Source organism: Halichoerus grypus, chromosome 6 (genome assembly GCF_964656455.1).
Source record: "Halichoerus grypus chromosome 6, mHalGry1.hap1.1, whole genome shotgun sequence".
NCBI lineage: Eukaryota > Metazoa > Chordata > Mammalia > Carnivora > Phocidae > Halichoerus > Halichoerus grypus.
Window position 1 is genome coordinate 164,559,522 of NC_135717.1, and position 21,536 is coordinate 164,581,057.

Below are 21,536 nucleotides of genomic sequence, written 5' to 3' on the forward strand. Positions count from 1 at the left end.
TCCGCCCGAGGGGTGGGCTCTAGGGGGCGCCCTCAAGAGAGGGGCGGGGCGCTCATGTTCCAGAGACCCGCCGGCAGGGGCCGCGGCGGGTCCTTCTCTCCGCTAGTCCTCCGGTAGTTGCCGCTCCGGGCCCGCCGCCGCGCCGTCGTCACCGTTGCCGCCTCCGGGTCCGGGCCCCCGGGGCCCTCCCGCCGCCACCATGAAGCTGCGGGTCCGGCTACAGAAGCGGACCTGGCCGCTGGAGATGCCAGACGCGGAGCCGACGCTGGGCCAGCTACGCGCGCACCTGAGCCAGGCCTTGCTGCCCACTTGGGGCTTCAGGTAGGAGGCTGCGGCGGGGGCGCGCCGCGGGCCCGGGAGCAGTGCGCGGGAGCGCGCGCCCCCCCGGGCGGTCACGTGAGGCCGGGCGGTAGCGGGGCGTCGTGGGTCGGGCGTCCCAGGGACTGTGACGCGCGCAGACCGGGCGCGGCGCGGACGCTGGGGCTGCAGCTCGCCGCCTCCCGGCTCGCGACTCGCGGAGGACATGGCCTGGCGTCCCGGGGGCTCCCTTCCTTTGCAGGGTGAGCCGTCGCTTCCGTTTCCGCAGCAGAGGAAACCAGGGACAGGCCGGGGCGTAGGGGTTCGGCTGGGGGTAGACCTTTCCAGGCTCTGCGGGATTTAAGTTCACCATCTCCAGCAGTCGCAGTATTCCATGGAAAAAGGAAAGTTCTAGAAGTTAGAAACCGGCCCTCCATCCGAGGCCACCTGTGAGCGGGCCGCGTTGAGTCTGCGCGTGCCCGGCCCGCGGGGAGCACTTTGACTTACCCGCCGCAGAGTATTACACGCTCGGGGGTGTCGGCGTGGTTCACATCCTTCTGTTTCCCTGGGCGAGCTGTTGCTGTTTTGCTAAAACTAAGATAAACGTTGGCCGTGGGATGACCCTGGAGAGCTTGCAGTTTGGGGGCAGTGACGTTGAGAAATAATGGACCAGATTCCGCTATTAATTGATGGGGCTGCAAATGAGACTTTGTTTCCACAGAGAGTATTTTCTGGGGACAATAATCTGGGGGGAGAGGGACAGAGATAAGGGTGGGCCTCTTCACGTACTGAACTAGCGAGTTTGGAATCTGAGTGTGCTAAGAAGAAAAAAAGGTGGTCGCTGGAGCTTTTTAGGTGAATTCGTCAAAAGAAAACCTTTCTGTTAATTAAGTGGACCGTTTTTATGAGACTTTTATATACCTTGACTTTATTTTTAGGGAATAGAGTAAAATGAGGCCGTATTATGAACTCACCTTTCATTTTTCAGGTTAAGGCACTATATTAAAAGTAAACCTGTTTTTCTCCAAATTAAAAATGGGGTATGACGTAACTGTTAAACGTTGTATTAAGTGACATGCCTGTTGTTATCTCTTGGGGTTAAACCTAAGCGTTTTGTATGCTGATGCCATTACCCCACCAGAATTCTTCAAAAGTAACTTTTTTTAAAAAAGATTTTTTCATATATATGTATATATATTTTATTAATATTATATTTTAAATTAGGGGCAGTCTTGAAAGGACTTTATCCAAGAGGCCAAGTTAGTTTCCCCTTTGGGTTTGTTTTTGAGGCTGGTTAACTGGAAGGAATGTAAGCTTCAGCTTCTGAAAGTAAATTCATTCTTCTGAAAGTATCTTCACTTTATAAAAATGGGCAGTTTTAAAATGACCATAGGACATTATTATTTTTAAAGTGTCTTCACTGAGCAAGTGCATCTGGGTTTGAAAGAAAATATTTTTAAAAGGCCTGGTGTTTCAAGGATGGCATTTTCAGATGAATTAAAAAAATTTTTTTTCAGTTTCAGAAAACCAGTTTTTAACCCCTCTGCTGAAAAGCTCTATGTTACTTTAGAAATAGCTCTTCCCTTTTTCTAAATGGGGAGGGAAGGCCAACATTTTTATTAATCATGTAATTCTTTAGCTTTTCTACAGGTAGATGTTTGAATGACTATTTTGTTAGATACTGTTAAAAAAACCAAACCTTTTGCTGTGACAGATGGTCCATAAACACATAGTACATTTGAGGTGTTTCTCTCTTTTTCTGTTGGGATGGTGTTTTTTTGGGGCATCTGGCAGATTTTCAACATTTATCAGAGGGTTTGAAAACAGAAGCATAGCTATTTATTTTCTAATAAGCAAAACTTCAGTAATTTCTCTACAAAAGACACTGTAATTGGTAAGAAAAAGTGTTTTTACATGTGAAAGAAAACAAATTATTTTGAGCACTTTTGAAAATGCAGCATTGCAAGAATATTGTTTATTCATGATTTTCAAAGGACTTCATCCTTGGTTAACCTCTCAAAAAGTTAATGAAGTCAGCATTGCTGAGTCTAAATGCCTTAGAAAATGTTGTGCAGTGGTTTGTTAATTACTCTTCGCCACTATGTGATGGTTATTCTCTCAAATCAGAGAGCCTATGATATGGAAGGGAGAGTTCGTTGCTTCAGGCTAATTTGAGCTCTTAACTTGTTTAGCAGTGGGGTTTTGGATTTGTGCTGTTTTCATTATAAAAGACATCACACATCATCAGTAAGAAAGGTGACCTTGTATTTAACAGTGGGAGGGATGAATTTATACTGATCTTCTACATACTCATCTTATTGTGATTGTGAGTATTTACCTAGGACATGGATCTAGTGTTTTGGAACAGACATAAGCTGACTGTTATGTAAACAATGACTAGGGAGCCCTGATTTCACTTTCATCTCCCATCTTCCCAACTAATGTTTGTTGGTTGCATTTATTCCACAAATACTTTTATTTGACAAGTGCTGGAGATACAGTTTTGAACTAGACAGATAAGATACCCGGCCTTATGAAACTTAAATTGTAGTGGTGGGGTGGAGAAGAGATGATAAATATGGAATTTTCAAATAGTGATGTTACAATAAAAATAAAACATGAGAATGGAATAGAGTGATGGAGGCCAGGCAGAAGGCATCCTGGAAGAGGTGGCATTTGAATTGAGACCGGAATTATATTCTTGTTGAAATTTTTAAACTGCTAAATGCCTGATGAGAGTCAGCCCTCTGAAGATCAGGAAGAGCGAATGCAGAGGCCCAGAGGCTGCTGTGAGGTTGATCTGTTTTGAGGAAGGGATAGAAAGTTTACATTGATAGAAAACAGTGAGTGAGGGGTTGGGGTAGATGAGGTAGGAGAAATGGGTAGGGGTCAAATGGTGGGTGTTGGAGGCCATGTTAAAGATTCTGTTCTGAGTTCAAATAGAAGCCATTGGAGGATTTTCCAGCAGAGGAATGATGTGACATAGTTTGTATTTTAAAAAGACTATATTTCATTGACCGAATCTTAAGTTGCTGTCAATCTTAAGATGCACGTTGTTTTATGTAACACTAAAGGAAGAGTTGCTGGCAATTAAGCTGTGATATGTCATCAATTTTAAGAAGCATCCCTGTTTCAAAGATATCAGAATTACAAAAGATGTGAAGTGTGTACCTTAGAATTGGTGAGAACATGGGTTAATGATAGAGAATTACTGTATCCTGCGTCCCAGGATAGAATTGTAGCCATTAGAAGTCTATAATCTAGGCATTCGGTGATAAGAACATGTAATTTTGATAGTTTTTGCAAAACTTTGGCTTCCTTTTTATTTTTGTTTTGTTTTCATTACTTAATTCTTCCAGGCTCACACCATGTACCTTATATATATGTTCTAAGTGTGTTATTGAGGGAAATGGTAGCGGGTAATGGTAGGTAGCTCTTACTGTCCTTATCCATCTTTCTTGGCAGTTCTGATACCCGGTTTGCAATCACATTGAACAACAAGGATGCCCTCACTGGAGATGAAGAGACCTTGGCTTCATATGGGATTGTTTCTGGGGACTTGATATGTTTGATTCTTGAAGATGCCATTCCAGCACCTAACTTACCTTCATCCACAGATTCAGAGCATTCCTCACTCCAGAATAATGACCAACCCTCTTTGGCCGCCAGCTCCAATCAGTCCAGCATACAGGATGAACAGCCCAGTGCTTCATTCCAAGGACAGGCAGCCCAAACTGATGACTGCAGTGATGACAATATGGTAGGTATTAATATCAAGATGAGAAATGGGGTAGTTGATAAAGCATACTGAACACCTCAGTTGAATTCTGTATCAGGATAATTATTATTAGTAGATTGCAGATTATATTCTTGTTGAAATGTTTAAACTGCTAAATGCCTGGACCAGTACTTGACTGGCATTCTGAAGAACCCAGTTTTTATGTATTTATTTTGTTCAGACATTCACTCCTTCAGACAAATTGTCCCTTGGCTCCTCTTGTTGCCTCTAAGCTCGTGATTTCCAGCTTAGCTTCTCTGGTCTGCTTCTCTCATTAAGGCTATATAGAGTCCAGTTATTTCCAAATTATTTGCAGGACATTTATATCTGGATTTTAAGCATTGCTATCTCACGTTCTGTGCTGACATAAATTTGGAAATACGAACTAATGTTCTCCTCTTCCCAAGCCAGCCAGCTGCCCTTTCTGTTGGTGGCACCACTGTTTTCCTGAGTTTAAAACCCTGGAATGATTTTTGACTCCTTATATCCAACCCCTTAACAAGGTCTGTGAGTTCTTCCTTTCTGTTCCAGGCTTCCAATATCTGTCCTTCCGTCTACTTTCTGGGCTCATCATTTCCTATACGTTTTCGATTATGTTGTTCCATTTAGTAACTTTGTGTCATTGATATACCTGTGCTTACAATTTTTGAGCTGAAAAAGACCAGCTATCTCTAGTTTAACCCTGTCATGTTACAGAGGAGGAAAATGTTGTCTCTCTTCTTGTACTTAGTTTTTAAAGCTTTTCAGGGCTACTTTCTTTTCTTCCCTCCAGTAGACTCTCATCTCCAGTCAGACCAGATTCCATATCATTTTCCCTGTACCAGCCGGCACATTCACACGTTCTCATGTGCACGCGCACACACAGCCCACCTACTGCTTCATGCCTTCGCGCTTGCTGTTCCCCCAGCCTGGAATGCACCACCTTTCCTGCCTCTCCTGTCTCTGCCTGTCTTCCAAGGCCCTGCCAGCCACAGCCCAATGATTGTCTTTAATTTCTTAGTATCGATTATCTGTATTGCCTTGTAAACACCTCATTATTTATTATCCTTTTGATTTCTTGTATGGCACAAGTGATCACATATATTACTTAATTTTTTAATATTAATGTATATGCCATTGTGTTCATTGTTTTTTGTGTTTATACATATCATTTCAGCTTAGTTTTTTTTTTCAGGGCTTAAACATTTGTGAGTGTAAGTATGCATTGTGCCTGTCATGACATCAAGTATAGACAGATACTAAGAAATGCTTTTTAAAAGATCGGTAAAGTATGAAAATGACCTTTGTCAAGTTTTGTTTTGTTTTGTTTTTGGAGAGTGCACTCAAGCAGGGGAATGGGAGGAGGGGCAGAGGGGGAGAGAGAGAGAGAGAATCTCAAGCAGGCTCCACACCTGGTGTGGAGGCCAACTCGGGGCTTGATCTCACGACCCTGAGATCACAACCTGAGCTGAAATCAAGAGTCGGATGCTTAACCAACTCAGGCGCCCCAGAGATTTTTAATAATAGTATCCAAAGAGATTAAGCAATTTAAAAAAGACTTTATAAAGGTCAAAGTATTTTTATGATTTTTTTTAGAAATTATTATGTATCTCTGTGTTTTTGTTTCATGAAGGTAATCTAGCGAGTAAGAAATAGAATATTTAGCCACATATTTAAATTATATTTCTGAATCTTCTTTGCTGATAGACTCATTCAGAGATTCTGGTAGAAGGGGCCAATCCTTTTACTTCTATGTACTTGTAAAAATGCCCAGTAAGAACTTTTCATAGTATATGTGACCGTTACTTTACTAGTTTCCTTTTGGAAAATTTTGACAAATTAATTTTGCTTCAAATTAGTCATTTCAGTTCTAAAAGCATGTTTTGTATTCTAAGACTTGTATAGGGTGACTGTAAAATCTTAGTGTGGAAGGTGAGCTTGAAATCTCTTAAGTATGCTGTAAGTGCTTGAAGCAGTATGATCTGCTAATTAAATGTAGAATGAAGTCTTGGGGAAAATAGCTGGGTAAAACTGGAAACAACAGGAAAATTTCACTCTTGTAATTAAGTGTAAATTAATTTTTTTATTTCATATATTTGGGAATTCTCCTAGTACCTGTTGAGTCTTTGATGGAAAATGGGGATAACCTGGTACAGACCCTAATGTTAGCTCTAAACTGAATTTTAATTACTTGTTCCTATCATTTGTAAATGACGTGACAAGTGATCTGTTTAGAGAGGTGGTGCTGAACATTTTTTTTCCCATTTCACATGCATGGAGGACATGATAAATATTCATATCATATCAGAATGGCTCAGAATGTCAGTGGTTCTTACGGAGTGGGAGTAAGGTTTGATAAGCTCACCAGGGGATTCTGATAACTTCCAAGACATTATCAGTTTAGGGTAACTTTTTTAATATTTTTTCCACACGTATTGTCTCCCACGCAACTGTCAGTAAGTAGTAAATAGCCAAAAGTTAGGTAGAGTAGATAAGTAAGAAGCAAAGAGCTTACATACTTCATAATTCAGGTGTTAATATGGTTTTTTTTTTTTAAAAGATTTTATTTATTTATTTGAGAGAGAGAATGAGAGAGAGAGCATGAGAGTGGGGAGGGTCAGAGGGCGAAGCAGGCTCCCCGCTGAGCAGGGAGCCCGATGCAGGACTCGATCCCGGGACTCCAGGATCATGACGTGAGCCGAAGGCAGTGGCTTAACCAACTGAGCCACCCAGGCGCCGCATAGCTGTTATATGGTTTTAACAGGTAGTTTTGTTTGTTCAGAAATATGATGGAGAGTGCGAATTGTCATTGGCCTCTAAGTTTTAACAAATGAATTTGGATCTTTTCCATAAGCCAGTAAGGGCTAAGTCCTCAGGGATTTTGGAAGAACAGCCTCTTGCTCCCTTATATATTTTCCACCCTTTCATTCGTCCTACATAATTTTTAATTTCCTCTGTCCCTTCTTTAATGGAAATACGAACTTAAAGAGAAGAACCATGTGTTTTGCATCAAGAGTTGAACACGTACGTCAGAAACAAACCTGAGCAAAATTAATATAGGTAACATAGTCTTAACTGAAGCAGTGTATTGTGTCTGAAAGCCTGAACTGTGAGTCTGGAGATGTTGGTTCATTTCAGGTTTTTGTTAGCTGGTAACCTTGATTATGTTATTTAATCTGAGTCACAATTAAAACACGTATAAAAAGGCAACATCATCTGACTTGCCTGTTTTATAGAATTCTTGTGTGGTGCAAATGAGAAGACACTGAAAACAAAACCATTAGGAAATTGTAAGATACTGTCCTTAACATTGGTTCAGCAAGCATTTGTTGAGCACCTACTATGTGCCAGGTCGTGTACTGGGATTACAAAAGTAGGTGATGTGGAGTCTGTTCCTTTCTAAGGTTGCGGTCTTGGTAGGATGTAGATGTGTAATCAGGAAAGTGCAATGCAGTGTGATAAAGTGCAGTAGTCAAGGCCTTTGCAAGGCAGGGTGATAGTCTGAGCTGCCTCTTCGGCAGAGGTGGAGAGTGCTGGCATGGGGAGAAAGGGCCTGGCAGGAAGTGGGCTTGACAGAGTCAGGAAACCGATGAAGTGATACAGGGCCTTGTATGCTAAGGAGGTTTAGCAGTTTGGACTTCATTTTCTAGGCCTGCGTTTCTCAGCATGTTGTCTATGAAACACTGCTTTTCTGAGACCGTAAGTAGGTGTTACGGGGATGCTGAGCATTGATGAAGGAGGGTGGTGTTTCTTGACTAAATGTTATGCACACGTTATTATTATTGAAATTTCAGAGCTCTGTAATGCCACAGTGTATTGTTTGAATATGGAGGGTGAGGTTCAGTGGCTATAGCATGTAGTAGCATTTTCCAAACTTCATTGATTGTAGAACTCTTTTTTTCCGAGGACGTCTAGGGTTGCATTCCAAGGCACAATTTAGGGAAATGCTGCTATCTGCATTGGGGAAATACTGGGAAGTTTTAAGCTGGGACATAGGACATAGTTGGATTCTTTTTTTTTTAAGATTTTATTTATTTATTTGAGAGAGAGAATGAGAGAGACAGCACATGAGAGGGGGGAGGGTCAGAGGGAGAAGCAGACTCCCTGCCGAGCAGGGAGCCCGATGTGGGACTCGATCCAGGGACTCCAGGATCATGACCTGAGCCGAAGGCAGTCGCTTAACCAACTGAGCCACCCAGGCGCCCCATAGTTGGATTCTTAATTGTCAAAACCTCTGGCAGCAGTAAGTGAAATGTCTTAGAAGACAAAATGGAGTCAGGGATACCTGGGGAGGCTATTACTGGAGGCCAGGAGGTAAATGAGTCTGAAGTACCATTGGGGAGCAGTAGGGGCAGATTTTGGGCATATTTAGGAGGTAGATTCAGTGGAACTTGGAAGACAGATCACATGGAAGGTGGAGTTTAGGATGGTGGAGGGAGAAGGCTAGGTTGATGTCCAGGTTTTTGGCATACTGGACAAACTAATAATGTGCTTTGGCTTTGAGCACTAATCTGAGTTCAAAGGGTACAAAGTAAACTATAAAAATAAAAGTCTATTTAATGAATTCATGGTTTTTGTTATCTTTTTCAGTCGGGGCCTAGTCAGACTTTGGAAGCTGGGTCAGTTCAAGATGTTGTGGATATGGAAGAGGGCACAGGTGTCTTTCCCTCAGAACCGATGCTCTGCAGTGAGGCGGTGGAAGGGCAGGTGCCACATTCATTAGAGATCCTGTATCAGTCAGCGGACTGTTCTAATGCCAATGACGCCTTGATAGTATCGGTACATCTTCTCATGTTGGAGTCAGGTTACATACCTCAGGTAAGACTATAAGCAGAAATCAAACATCTTGTTAGGGTTTCAGTTTCCCGTTGGGAACGGGTGCATATTGATAAACATCACTAGGATATTGTGGTTTTCTAGATTTCTGTATTAAAGACAAAAGATTATGTATGATAATATGTAGTAAACTGTGGTCAAGAGTGTGGGATGGACATGTCTAGATGGATAGTTTACTGGATTTTTATGGTAATGGCTCTGAATTCCCAGTAATCTAATAAGATTCAGTTAGGAAGAGGGACATTGTTCCCTTCACTCATTCATTCATTCTCCATTTGGTAAGTATTTACCAGTGACAGGTGCAGTGCTTTGTCCCTGCTCTTGGGGTGCTTATAGTCCAGGAGTGGGGGAGGGAGACAGTCTACAGTCCGTCATACTGTATTGGTGAAATTCTAGGAGCGATGTCTATGTATATGGGATGCCAGAGAGTCATGGAGGAGAACAGAGTTTCTCAAACCTTGCTGTGCCTAAGAATACCTGGGGATCTTACTAATGCAGGTTCTGATTTATTTATTTCATTTATTTTTAAAGATTTTATTTATTTATTTGAGAGAGACAGAGAGCGTGAGCGGAGAGAGGGAGAAGCAGACTCCCCGCTGAGCAGGGAGCCTGACGGGGGGCTCAATCCCAGGACCCTGGAATCATGACCCGAGCTGAATGCAGACGCCTAACTGAGCCACCCAGGCGCCCCTGCAGATTCTGATTTAATAAGTCTAGGGTGAAGCCTGAGACTGCATGCTCCCACACCATAGACATGCTACTGGTCTCTGGGCCATGTTATGAGTAACAGAGATGTGGAGCAGTTCAGTGACCATTGTACACCTGCAACATGCCATGCCCTGAGCCAGGAATTAGGATATAAAGATAGTGGGATAAGTCCTTGTCCCCAAGGTGTCCGTAAGTTGGGGAGAGAAACAAATAAAAAGAAAATTATGATGTATTATAACATAATAGAAGTGTGTAACAATATAAATATGAACAGAATGTTAGGGGATAAAAGAGAATGACAAACAAGATTTTTTTTTTTTTAAAGATTTTATTTATTTGACAGAGAACAAGCAGAGGGAGAGAGAGGGAGAAGCAGGTTCCCTGTTGAGCAAGGAGCCCGATGTGGGACTCGATCCCAGGGCCCTGGGATCATGACCTGGGCCGAAGGCAGCCACTTAACCGACTGAGCCACCCAGGTGTCCCCAAACGAGATTTTTTTTAAAAGGCCTCACAAACAAAATGATAATTGAGCTATGGGTCTTGAATAATGATATGGCTTTGCTGGACAGAGTAAGTGAGTCTTTGAAGAGAGAATCAATCCCTGTCTCAGATATTATTATATCTACTTGAACAAACATTTTGATGGAGGATAATATATTGTAACATTTTTCTGTCAAAATTTTATTAATGACGATAGTAATGATTTGACAAATTTTATTAAGGGGACCGTATGGAATGCTTATTTCCAGACAAGTTAGGGGCCTCTTGGGTTTTTAGTCTTTTTGAGAGTAATGCTTTTCCTCATTTGTTTCTCTTTGATTTCCTTCCCCAGGGGACGGAGGCGAAAGCTCTGTCCATGCCCGAGCACTGGAAGTCAGGCGGTGTGTATAAGCTGCAGTACACGCACCCTCTCTGCGAGGGCGGCTCTGCTGTTCTCACCTGTGTGCCTTTGGGAACCCTGGTTGTCATAAACGGTAATTGGATGGCGCAGTCACAGTTGTCAGTTTATCAGAGCTGACCTGTGCCTCCCCAGATGTCGTCTAGCTGCTTTGGTGATTGGTTCTCATGATCTAGTTGAGCCTTTCCCAGCTCTGCTTAGTCCCTAGGCCGCTGATCACAGGAGTCGGAAAGGTTATGGACGATGTGGGTTGATGTTCCGGCGGCAGGCTTCTCTTGGCAGCGGTACGCTTCCGCTGTCTTCACCTGGTGATGTTTTTGCTCCAGGGGGCGTTGTGATCATCGGACTGAGATGATCTATTACATATGAGCTGTTTGTGCTGCAGATGACTTTATGTTTATTTTTTTGACCAAAGTCTGGAACTGAGCGATGGTAAGAGGTGAGATTGAGCGGGGGTCGTCTCTGAACGGTAATGCACGGACACACGCCTGAGCACTGCCTTCGTGTGTGCGCGCGTTTGCGCCCGCAGGAAAGTCACTTCGAGTAGTTGCTTTGTCTCCTTCTCTTTCATATTGGCAATTTCACAAGGATGGCAGTCCGTTTGGTTTTTAGTTCAGATGCCACCCAGAAGTCCATATGTCTACCAGTGGTCTCCAGAATAGTCCCATAATCACACCTTCTAGAGAGCCAGTGGAGTGACTAGAATCTTTTTCTGCTCTGTTTTGATTTTTGAGGTTTATCCCTTTAGCTAGATAAGATAGTATGATGAGATTGGAATGACTGCGTTTTTGATTTTTCAGGACAGCTTGCCTTTTGTGTAGCGAAGCCAGTTGCTTCAATACGCCTTAGCCCCGAGCTCTCAGCAGCTACTGGTTCTGCTGAGGTGGAAGAGGAGGCTTAGTAGACCCCGAATTGCCACTTAAACCTGGAGCAGCACCATGTTCGTCTGTTGCATTTATCAAGGTCCCTTGTAAAATTTTGTTTGAAAATGTTTGTTCTGCAAAAATCTATTTTGAAAACCAGCGTCCTACCGTCTTGATCTTTAAAATGAAAGCTAGTTCTAGGTCCCCTGTGATGTGATTTCTGCTACTTCCCTTTAATCACTAGATTCTTTGAAATATTCAAGTCTCAAATTTCAACAGCTTTAACGGCTTTGGTGGTATTCCACGTTTGTCAGGATGCGGCTGTCCAATGCAGAAGGACTAGCTGTGTCTTCTCAGTGAGCACGTGAGACTTCCAGCTGGGCGTTCTTACACACGCAGGGGCGGCCGTTTCTGCCCCTCCCGGTCGCTCTGCTCCATCACATCCTAACTCGTGAGGCTGAAGCTACCCAGTAGTGACTGAGGTGGTCATTTTTGCCTCCGTTTCTTACAAAAGCACTTTGACAACATGTATAATAGCCTCTATTCACTGGTTTCAGGATACATAGCATAAACAGAATGGCTGCTAGGTCTCTTGATGGTTTCTTTGTTTCTGTTATCTTGTTCTTTTTTTTTTTTTTTTTTCCTTTTACTGTTCTCAGCACATCGGCTACTCACAGACTTGCATGGCAGCCAGCCATTCCAGGCTTGATTCTTTGAAAAGGAGCAGTGTGTCCTTAAGTCTTTCCTTCACCCAGGACCTCCTGCTCTGTGCACATATGCATAAGCACAGCACGGGCTCTTTCATGGAATGAGATGAAGTGCGCCTTTGTATATATGATTAAAATTGAACCCTCTGGTGATGTCAAGAATAGTGGTCCTTTGGGCTAGAAAGAGATGATGTTGTGAAAACTAGCAGGATTCTTTTGATAAACAAGGGAAGACTCTTTGCCAAGGGTTAAATAAAAAAAAATAAGTGGAGTTTTTAGGGACCTTGTTAGAAATAATGATTTTATTATGTTTAACTGTCTCCTGTTAACCTTGTTGCATATCTTTCAATTACTAATAAGCTGCTGTTGGTAATACCTAGTGGATTTTATATAAAGGTGCATACTTTAGTTTTTAAAGGTGTTGTAGAGTGATTTTATTTGATGTGGTGGCAGGTTTACACTTCACTACGAGGGAAGGAAATAAGCGTCCTTTGTATGTTGGGGCAGGGAAATGCAAGCCCATGCTAAAACATGAAGGCCATTGGTGAACTGACAAGAGTTATTTGTCTTCGTTTGCTTATTTACAGCTACACTAAAGATCAACAGTGAACTCAGAAGTGTGAAAAGATTGCAGCTGCTGCCAGGATCATTTATTTGCAAAGCAGAACCCGGTAAGAAAAGCATGATTGAACTTTGGGGATGAAGCTTTGAGAGGTTCACTTTAGAAAGCCTGAAAGGTAATGTCTGAGAGACTGAAAATTTCTGAATGAGATTAAAACAAATTTAAGATATGTTGCAGAGTATCTTTTTCTTCCTGCTTTTCTTAGGTTCTTGGAGTGCTGGATGATATGTGTACTGCCATTATGGAATGACACTAGTATGTAATTCATCCCATGCTATACCGATGCTTCCTAATTTCTGAATTAATCTTTGGATTTTTCCAGCATCATATTTAACCAGTATGGAGAGGATCTGTGTTTTGTGGAAACCATATAGTGCGCCTTCATTATTGAAGATTATTGGAGGAAAAACTACTCAGAATTGTTAGCTTCAACTGACATAGATTTGGTAGCCGTTTGATCAGATTGGAACTTTACCAGAAGTTTGCATTCTAGGCATGGTTTTGCTTGTGTTCTATAAGATCATTAGTAGATGCAGAGACAAATTTTCCTTTTTATTTTTTCAATTAAATCCAGAGTATGAGAAGCAGGTAGGCAGTTGAAGGAGAGGAGATGGGTGGAGCAGGGACTCGCATCTTGAAGTGCTGGTTTTGTGCTGGACCGGCATCTTGACAGACGCTATTCCATTTCGTCCTCCTAGTAAACTCGGGAAGGTTTTACAATCCAGCTATGGCGTGGCCTGCTGCCGTGGGGCGGTGGCATTGACAGCATGTCTTGGGAGGGAAGGCTACCTAGATCTAGGTCTTTTCATTGAAGGCCTAGAGACTTATTCTTGTTGGTTCCTTGGAGACATCAGGCCCTGCGGTCCATGAACTTCCACAGACCAAAACTGATGGGTAAAGGGGATGTCTGGATATGTATTTATAATGGTCTCTGAACATTTATCGTCACCCTAGACCAGTGTTTTCTCAGCCCTCTTTGCATTATCAATCCCCTGAGGAGCCTTTGTAGAAAATTCGCCCCCCACCCATTCTTTTCCATGAAATTTTAATACCGTAGATATAGTGTATTTTCATTTGTGTACTGTGGCTCTTTGGAGGGTCACAAACCAATGGTCTAGCTAGGGTTTTTTAATTTGCCCTCTGAGAACCAGTTTTTGTCCCATTGTGGGTGACACTGCCCCTGCTGAGGGTACACAAACTAGACTGATAAATCTGTAAAATGGTCTTACCATTGGGACCGGAAAAACTTGAAATTCCTTGGCCACAACACTTTAGTTCTGTCGACACTAGGGAGGACCTGCTGTGGGGAGTAGAAATACTCTACACTCCACAGTAGTAGAGGTTATTATGCCCATTTTACAGATTAGGAGACAGGTCTAGAGAAGGTTAAAAATTACTTCAAGGTCACAGAGCTAATAAATGGTGGAATTTAGGATTGGAATATATTTGACTCCTAAGCCTGTTCTTTTTTTTTTTTTAAAGATTTTATTTATTTATTTGAGAGAGTGAGAGAGAGAAAGCACAAGAAAGGGGAGAGTCAGAGGGACAAGCAGACTCCCTGCTGAGCAGGGAGCCTGATTCAGGGCTCAATCCCAGGACTCTGGGATTGTGACCTGAGCTGAGGGCAGACACTTAACCAATTAAGCCACCCAGGCACCCTTCCTAACCTTTTTTTTTTAAAAGACAACTTTTATAGGAAGGTAGCTCAGATTCATATTCCTTATCTGGTTTCTGTTAAATAAAGAGAAAGGAAGTGAAAGGGGAGGAAGAAAATTAATATCACAGTAAGTTTATGGACTATATTAAATATTTTTAATATAGTACTTTTATGTTGGGCAGGGTTATATAACGCTGCTCATTTGACAAGTCATTTTAATTACTTTTTGCTGTGGCTTATAGTAGATTACCTAATATATACTTACTTATAAGTTCCTGATTACTTCTATAATAGATAATTGCAGGAAAAAGCTTGTTTAAAGTCAGTTTTCATACTTGAAAAAAGGCCATAAACCAAATTGATTTTTTAAATATCTTGATATTTGATTTCAAGTCAAGCTTGTAGTTCATGCAGGGAAGATATCAAATTATAAAGAGTGTGTTATTTTTTATAGATAGCGAAGTACTTAGTTACAGAATGGGGAGGGAGCACGCATAAACTGATGATCTGGAATACACCTGGCACTGTGTGTGGAGCTTTACGTTTTAACCACTCTTTGGTGCACTGGTGGTATCTCCTTTAAATAGGTGAGCAAACAGGCGTGGATCAGACGGTTCAATGCCTGGTGGAACTATAGCAGAACCGTGGTGGGGACTTGGGTGGCATTTGGCCATGCTTCCCATGCTGCAGTGTACGTACAGGTGAATCATCTGGGGCTCTTAGGAATATGCAGGTTCCAATATGAAAATGTAGGTCTGTGGTAGGGCCCGAGATTCAGTCGTGCTAAAGTTTCCAGGTGATGGCTGTTCTTTTGATCCGGGACCCACACTCTGGAGTGGCAGTGGCTAAAATGAATGCATTGGAGCCAGACTTAGGTGTGTACCCTGCTCTGCTGCTTACCGTGAGGCCTTGGGTGGGCTTTCAGTATCTGTCCTATTTTTAAAATGGGGGTCAGAGTATTTGTCTCCTACTTTGGGAGAACTACTGATGTGAAAGAGAGCCTGAAGTTGCTGACACCTGGTCCTCATGTGACGGATACCGTTCTCCTTCTGCTGGGACCGGAAGAGTGGCCCTCCCACTAGACACTCCCAGTGCCTGGACAGTTGGGCAGGTGCTCAGGACATCATGTTGTGTGTACAATTCTCACCCCACAATTTTTCCTACTATAATTGTAGTCTGTGAGCTATATAGGTTGCCTACAGCCCTATTTGAAACTGTGAGATTTTTAGCTTTACATCTAAGATTTAGTTTTCAGAGCCACACACTATGCATTTCTTTATCTGCTAGAGACTCTGGTTCATGTCTGTCTATGTCAGAATTATTTGTGAAAATTTACCACTTTGGTTTGGCGGAAATAGAGGATACCATTTCAGGTTTTGCCACTTGATTTTGTGTTTTGATTTTTCATTAAAAAATATATTTTAGGGGAAAATGTAGCCAAGATATACAAAGATCTTCAGAAGCTCTCTCGTCTCTTCAAAGACCAGCTGGTGTATCCTCTTCTGGCTTTTACCCGACAAGGTGAGAGATGATAAATGATCACAGGTCAGATAGCTAGAAAGAAGAGTAGAAGTTTATATACTATGCTTATGACTCTGACATAGGACTTTTGCCTCTTTCTCCTCCTAGTGAAATTCTGGTCTTCTAAAACTAAGCTTTAATGTTAATTCCTTAACCATTATTTACTTTCTCTTTGTATTTCCTCAGCATTTTGGGCATCTTTATTGTAGCCCACCTTCCACTGTATCATAATTGTTAACATGAGTTCTTTCCACCTAAGGTTTTAAATATCGTGAAATCAGGGAATAGGTCTTGTCCACTTTTGTGTTCTCATGGCCCAACTCAGGGTCTGGTCCATAATAGGCGTTCAGTAAATACTAAATAATGGATAGCCTGTAAATTGGGTTTTAAGTTTTTTTTTTTTTAAACATGATTTATTGGGGTTCTATGCTGGGTATGGTGGATATACACATGCATTCTTTTTTTATGCTAACAACTTTGAAGGAAATTTTATTCTCATTTTATAGATGATGAAACTATTTTAGTGAGGTTTATAATTCATTCAGAATTCTTATATTAGCTACCTCTTACTTATGTTGTAGTAAAAAAATACTTTAAAATCTCAGTGACTTAAAGCAAACACTTAGTCTTCTCACTCACGTACATGTTGTGTGGGGGTTAACTGTGGCTGAAGAAGCGGTCCTTCCCCGGGACATGCTCTTGTAGCCCAGCCACGTGTTGGTTCTTCCAGCTTTTGCTCAGAAGTGATATGCCACTTCCACTCATATTTCACTGCACAAAACCAATCAAAATGGCCAAGCCTGTGGCAGTGTGGTGGGGAAGTGTAATTAGAGGCTAGAAAATGAGAATCCTAATCTACTACAGTCCTTTAGCTGGAACATAACTTCAGAATTACACAAATAGATACGTGGCTTTTACTTGCTGTCTGTATATTGAGATATTTTAGGTCTCCAGTTGCATGGGCCAAGGCTGCTGTCACCATAGTTTTCTTCTTTAGGTGGTGGTAATGAAAGAGAAAAATGTGAATTTTAAAAGCCTTTATTGGGTTTCAGTTATCTTTGCGAGTGGAGAACAATATCACATCTATTTAAAGGAGCTAATACTACATCATTTTCATTTGACTTTGGAAGGTGTTGTTATTCTTTTCCTTCCTTGGCATGCTTCTGAAATTTATCTACTTCCCTTTTTTCTAGCCTGCTAGACTGTGAATAATAGTACTTGCTAACACTTGAATGTTTGTTCTAAGCACTCTGTATGTATTCACACATTTAATTCTCAACTCAGGGAGGTAGGCAGTACTATTCACCCATCTTACAGATAAGGAAGTTGAATTATAGTTTAAGTAACTTGTCCAAAGGTACACAGCTAATAAGTGGGAGTGTTGGGAGCTAGTTATAAAAGCCAACAAATCATCCGTTTTCTGTAGTTCAATAGAGAGGTTTTTGTGGCATTGAGTATTGCTTGAAACAAGGGAGACCATGGGCTAACATTTAGAAGTTGTCAAAGTTATTCATTTGGTCTGTATTAAAAAGTATTTGTCTTTCCACTAAAACAGAGGGAATAAGGGACTTAGTAGTAGCCATCTGGTCAACCTGGGGTTAAAAGTTTGTTGTAGGTGTCACATACTTGGGTAGTGGAGACTATCCTCTAATTTGTCACTTAGGAACAAGTTGGTAACTTTGTTAAATATGTGGGGAAAGCTAGATGTTCTTTACTCAGTGACACCTGTTCTTTTTTTCTTTACAGCACTGAACCTGCCAGATGTATTTGGGCTGGTAGTCCTTCCGTTGGAGCTGAAGCTGCGGATCTTCCGACTTTTGGATGTTCGTTCAGTTCTTTCTTTGTCTGCAGTTTGTCGTGACCTCCTTATCGCTTCAAATGACCAGCTGCTGTGGAGGTGTTTATATCTGCGGGATTTTCGAGGTGATTGTTGTGATGCCATGTTAATCTCTTTCTTACCGAGGTCTTAATTATTTAGCTTGCCAAAAGTTTTTAGTTGTAGGCTCTTTTTTTTTTTTTTAAGAGTTGCAAATAATCATAACCTGTAGCCTTGTTAGAAGGAGATTCTAAGCCTTGTCTACTTTTGCCTATATCCTGAAAACTCTGCCCAGTCTTTTTTGTGTTCTTCATAACACAAGTAGCCCAGTAGACGAAGTAGAATATTTCAAGATAGAAAAATTTCAGGTTTATTCTTTCTTTTGAGACCATCCTCTGAATGACTTAGCAGTCTGGTGCATTTCATGTATACAACCTGGGGCACGTTGCTGGGGAAGCTTTATTTCCATACAGTCTCATTTATGGTGACTTGGTGATGATTGTAGCAGTGATGACAGTGGATCTCGGGGGCTGGGGAGACGTTACCCCAAATGTAAAAGCCCTTTGGTGAATCAAGATTTCCAGATACAAATCTAGAAGCCTGATTGTGGAATTTCTTTTCCGCATGTCAGTGTTTTTTTTAAACTGGTTTGACCCTGAGGTGGGTCATGAAATCAATGTAATGGGTCATTAAAAAAAAAACCATATGCATTTTATAAAATAGTTGTAAATTTCTATTTCAGTATGTGTATATGTAGGTATATACTGCTTTACAATGTAAAAAATATTTGTGGTTCATGAACCCTCAAGAAAGAGTGAATGATGGTGCTATGTATAACATACCCTCTTGGGAACTGTAAAAATCTAGCGGGTAGATCCCCTTCCTTCTTTTTCATACTGAGAATATTATGTAGAGTCGTTTGGATTGATAAACTTTTTTTTTTTCTCTTTAAAACCTCAGAATGTAAGAAGTGAATGACCTGGTTTTTCCTTGTCCTCCTCCTTGATTCCTAAGGTCCTTGTTCTACATTATTTATGCCCCTGAATCCAGAGTTCAAAATGTCATTTTGTTCCGGGAGGCAGCAAGTATCATCTCAAATTAAAAAAAAAATTATAGTCAGAAAAGACAAAATGACCGAAGTATATAGAAGAATCAGCTGAAAAACAGGCTGTGATAAAAATAGGCAAAAAAGCCCTTTTACGTACATATTCAAATTCAGATACAAAATGCAGTCGTCTCTATCTCATTTCCAGACTGTGGTCCACAAGCTTATCTGTAAGCTGAGGGTTCAGATTTTATAATGAATTTCCCTATGGGCATAATGTTATGGGACTGGAGTTTTATAAAATCTTCCTTCCATACCCACGTAATAGCTTCCCAAGAAGACATCTCTTTTATCTAAACTCTTCATTAGACTTAAAGTTGAAGGAGTCCCTCTTTCCTCATTTCACATATGTCAAGTAAATAAATATATTAAAAAATACTTAAGTCGTCATGGTCATACTTCTATGAGTTGGGAGAAAATAACCCAGATATGGAAGAAAACCTGAAGTCAGCTTTGCCTCCAGTAACGATGGGCTGCGATGCGCACCCAGAGATTGTCACCCAGTCAGTGTCGCAGAGACTCTGGTTCGAAGTAGCGGCCGTACCCAGATGAGACCAGGGGAGGAGGCGCAGTGAGGGACAGCTGGGGCAGGGAGAGCGAGAGAGGTTTGAGTCAGGTGCAAGGTACAGGTCCTCTGGTGTGTGGTTAACAAATGATTCGTGTTCCTTTTTGTGCTTCATGTGTAAGCTTCAGTTTCCTTAAGACAAAAGCAAAAGTGCTCTTTAATGCTGGATGCATGAAGCATTTTAAATCCTTATTTTTTTTTTTTGTAGATGGTGCTGTTAGAGCTCGAGACACAGATTGGAAAGAAGTAGGTATTAATATCGAGGCTGATGTTAATGTAACAGAAATAATTAGTTAATATGTTAAAGGCATATTATCACTTTTGTTATGTAATGAAATCTGTTTTTATCAAATTTATTGCTAATTTTAAGTAAATGAAAGTGTTTTTAACTTTTATCTTAGACTCAGTCCTCATTTTCTTAATTACATAGGAAAAGAGATATTACCGCAGTGATTGTTTTTTGCCTTTACTTAATATAAAACATTCTCTTTTCCTCTGTTGCAAAAAAATTTAAGTTTCTGTGCTGGAGTAGTCCAGCTCTTAAGCTCGTTAGACTCATATGTTATGAAAAGAATAACTGTTGTTTGACACGCAGACGCTTACTGTACAAGACATTGACAGGACTGAGAGAAACGTGGAGGGGGGGCCGCTAGAGAAGAGTCCTCAGCTGGGTCCTCTGCTCACAGCACTGCTCTTTAGGAAGATGTGGCAGCCTCTGAAATTGGCATCTCCTTCTTGTTGTGGTTTAAGTGGAGTCCATTAGGAACATGATTTAGATGAAAAAGTAGATTTAAATGCTGTCCCTCCTCCCCGCCCCAGACCTTAACTTTATATTTTGTGGCATGATATTCTCAACAGATATTTAAATTTTCCACTTTCAAGAAAAGCTGACCTAAAATTGCGTATTAGTTCGAGAGCTTCTAGACTGCAGTCTTGGAAGTGCGTGTCACTCAGCTGTCCTTCCTTGGGCCTGAGTGCTTCTCCAGGGCGGCACGGTTGCTCGGTGGTTAGAGTACAGTGTGCTCGGCCTTGTCTTCACAGCTGCTGCCTTGTTCGTGCACATGGAAACTGGGGACAGTTCCCTGTGTGCACCGGTTCCTGTGTCTGCTCCAGAGTGTGGGAAAAGGAAAGTGTAGAGAGAGTAGTGGAGGCAAATTGGAACCTCAGGGAAACATCCAGATCACTTACCGTATCTCATTCTTGTGTTTCTACAGCTGTACAGGAAGAGGTACAAACAAAGAAAAGAAGCTCAGAGAGGGCGCCATGTGCTGTTCCCGCCATCGCCGCCCCACCCCCCCCCATTCGGCCCCGGCCCCTGGCACCCCAGGCCTTTTCCTCCCAGCTCTCTCCTTCCTCCAGGAATTATTGGTGGAGAATATGATCAAAGATTAACACTTCCCTTTGTTGGGGACCCCATCAATTCACTCATCCCTGGGCCCGGGGAGACACCAGGCCAGTTCCCTCCACTCAGACCACGTTTTGATCCAATTGGCCCGCTTCCGGGACCTGACCCCACCTTGCCAGGGCGAGGTGGCCCAAGTGACAGATTTCCCCTGCGGCCCAGGAGGGGTGGGTCAACTGACGGCCGGCTACCGTTCATGTGATTGGTTTGTAATCTCACTTCTGGAGCTTGTTTGGTTTTTCTTTTTTAAAACCACAGCTGTCATCTTGTCGGGGTGCTGATCTCTAGTGTTTTCTGATTGTGATGGTGAGGAATGCACTCACACTGGCCTTTCAGTAAATCTACTCAAAGCTCCAGGGGCGCTAGGGCCCAGAGGGTCCTGTATGACTGGCTTGGCCTGGGACATAGTTGGCTCTTGACCTCCCCGCTCTGAGTTCCCCTCTTGAGTGAAGGTTGTTCACTGATAAATGTTCTGCATCAGATTAAAAAAAATTAAGTATAAATCATATGGCAGTCTTAATTTTTATTACAGAAAGAGAATAAATAGAACAGCTTCACAACATTACTTGGAGGTTTCAGAATAATCAGAGAACCTATTCAGTGTCATCAGGTTGTTGCGGGGGATTTTGTAAAAATTATTTTTTAGTGGCACCCTTTCTTCAAACAAAATCGTTTGCAGAAGCCTGACTTATAAAATGAATAAAAGCCAAGCTAGTTCGGTTGAACTGGACTTAGGGTGGCTGCTTTGGACACCCACCTGCGCAGTCCATCTCCTCTCCCTG

General features: G+C 41.9%; 1 protein-coding gene across 2 annotated transcripts; it reads left to right on the plus strand.

The window, feature by feature from the left end:
- Positions 1–75: 75 nt before the first annotated feature.
- FBXO7 (F-box protein 7) lies at positions 76–21,257 on the plus strand. Of its 2 annotated transcripts, XM_036093506.2 has the most exons (10): positions 76–123; positions 162–321; positions 3,763–4,057; positions 8,645–8,872; positions 10,431–10,572; positions 12,654–12,737; positions 15,771–15,866; positions 17,613–17,789; positions 19,561–19,598; positions 20,567–21,257. In XM_036093506.2, exons 2-10 carry the CDS (start codon positions 200–202, stop codon positions 20,954–20,956), a joined length of 1,572 nt encoding a protein of 523 aa, XP_035949399.1. In that variant the 5' UTR covers positions 76–123; positions 162–199; the 3' UTR covers positions 20,957–21,257. The 2 variants fall into 2 exon arrangements, with proteins under 2 accessions (XP_035949399.1, XP_035949400.1); XM_036093507.2 differs by lacking the exons at positions 76–123; positions 162–321 and adding an exon at positions 414–560 and having other exon boundaries at positions 3,915–4,057.
- The last annotated feature ends 279 nt before the right edge of the window (positions 21,258–21,536 follow it).

What these genes read in the sequence shown, in the direction of transcription:
- FBXO7 (XM_036093506.2), top strand. Translation starts at nt 200, where the DNA reads ATGAAGCTGCGGGTCCGGCTACAGAAGCGGACCTGGCCGCTGGAGATG. An exon ending in CTGCCCACTTGGGGCTTCAG is followed by an intron (nt 322 to 3,762) that starts GTAGGAGGCTGC and finishes CTTTCTTGGCAG; the next exon opens with TTCTGATACCCGGTTTGCAA. An exon ending in AACCCTGGTTGTCATAAACG is followed by an intron (nt 10,573 to 12,653) that starts GTAATTGGATGG and finishes GCTTATTTACAG; the next exon opens with CTACACTAAAGATCAACAGT.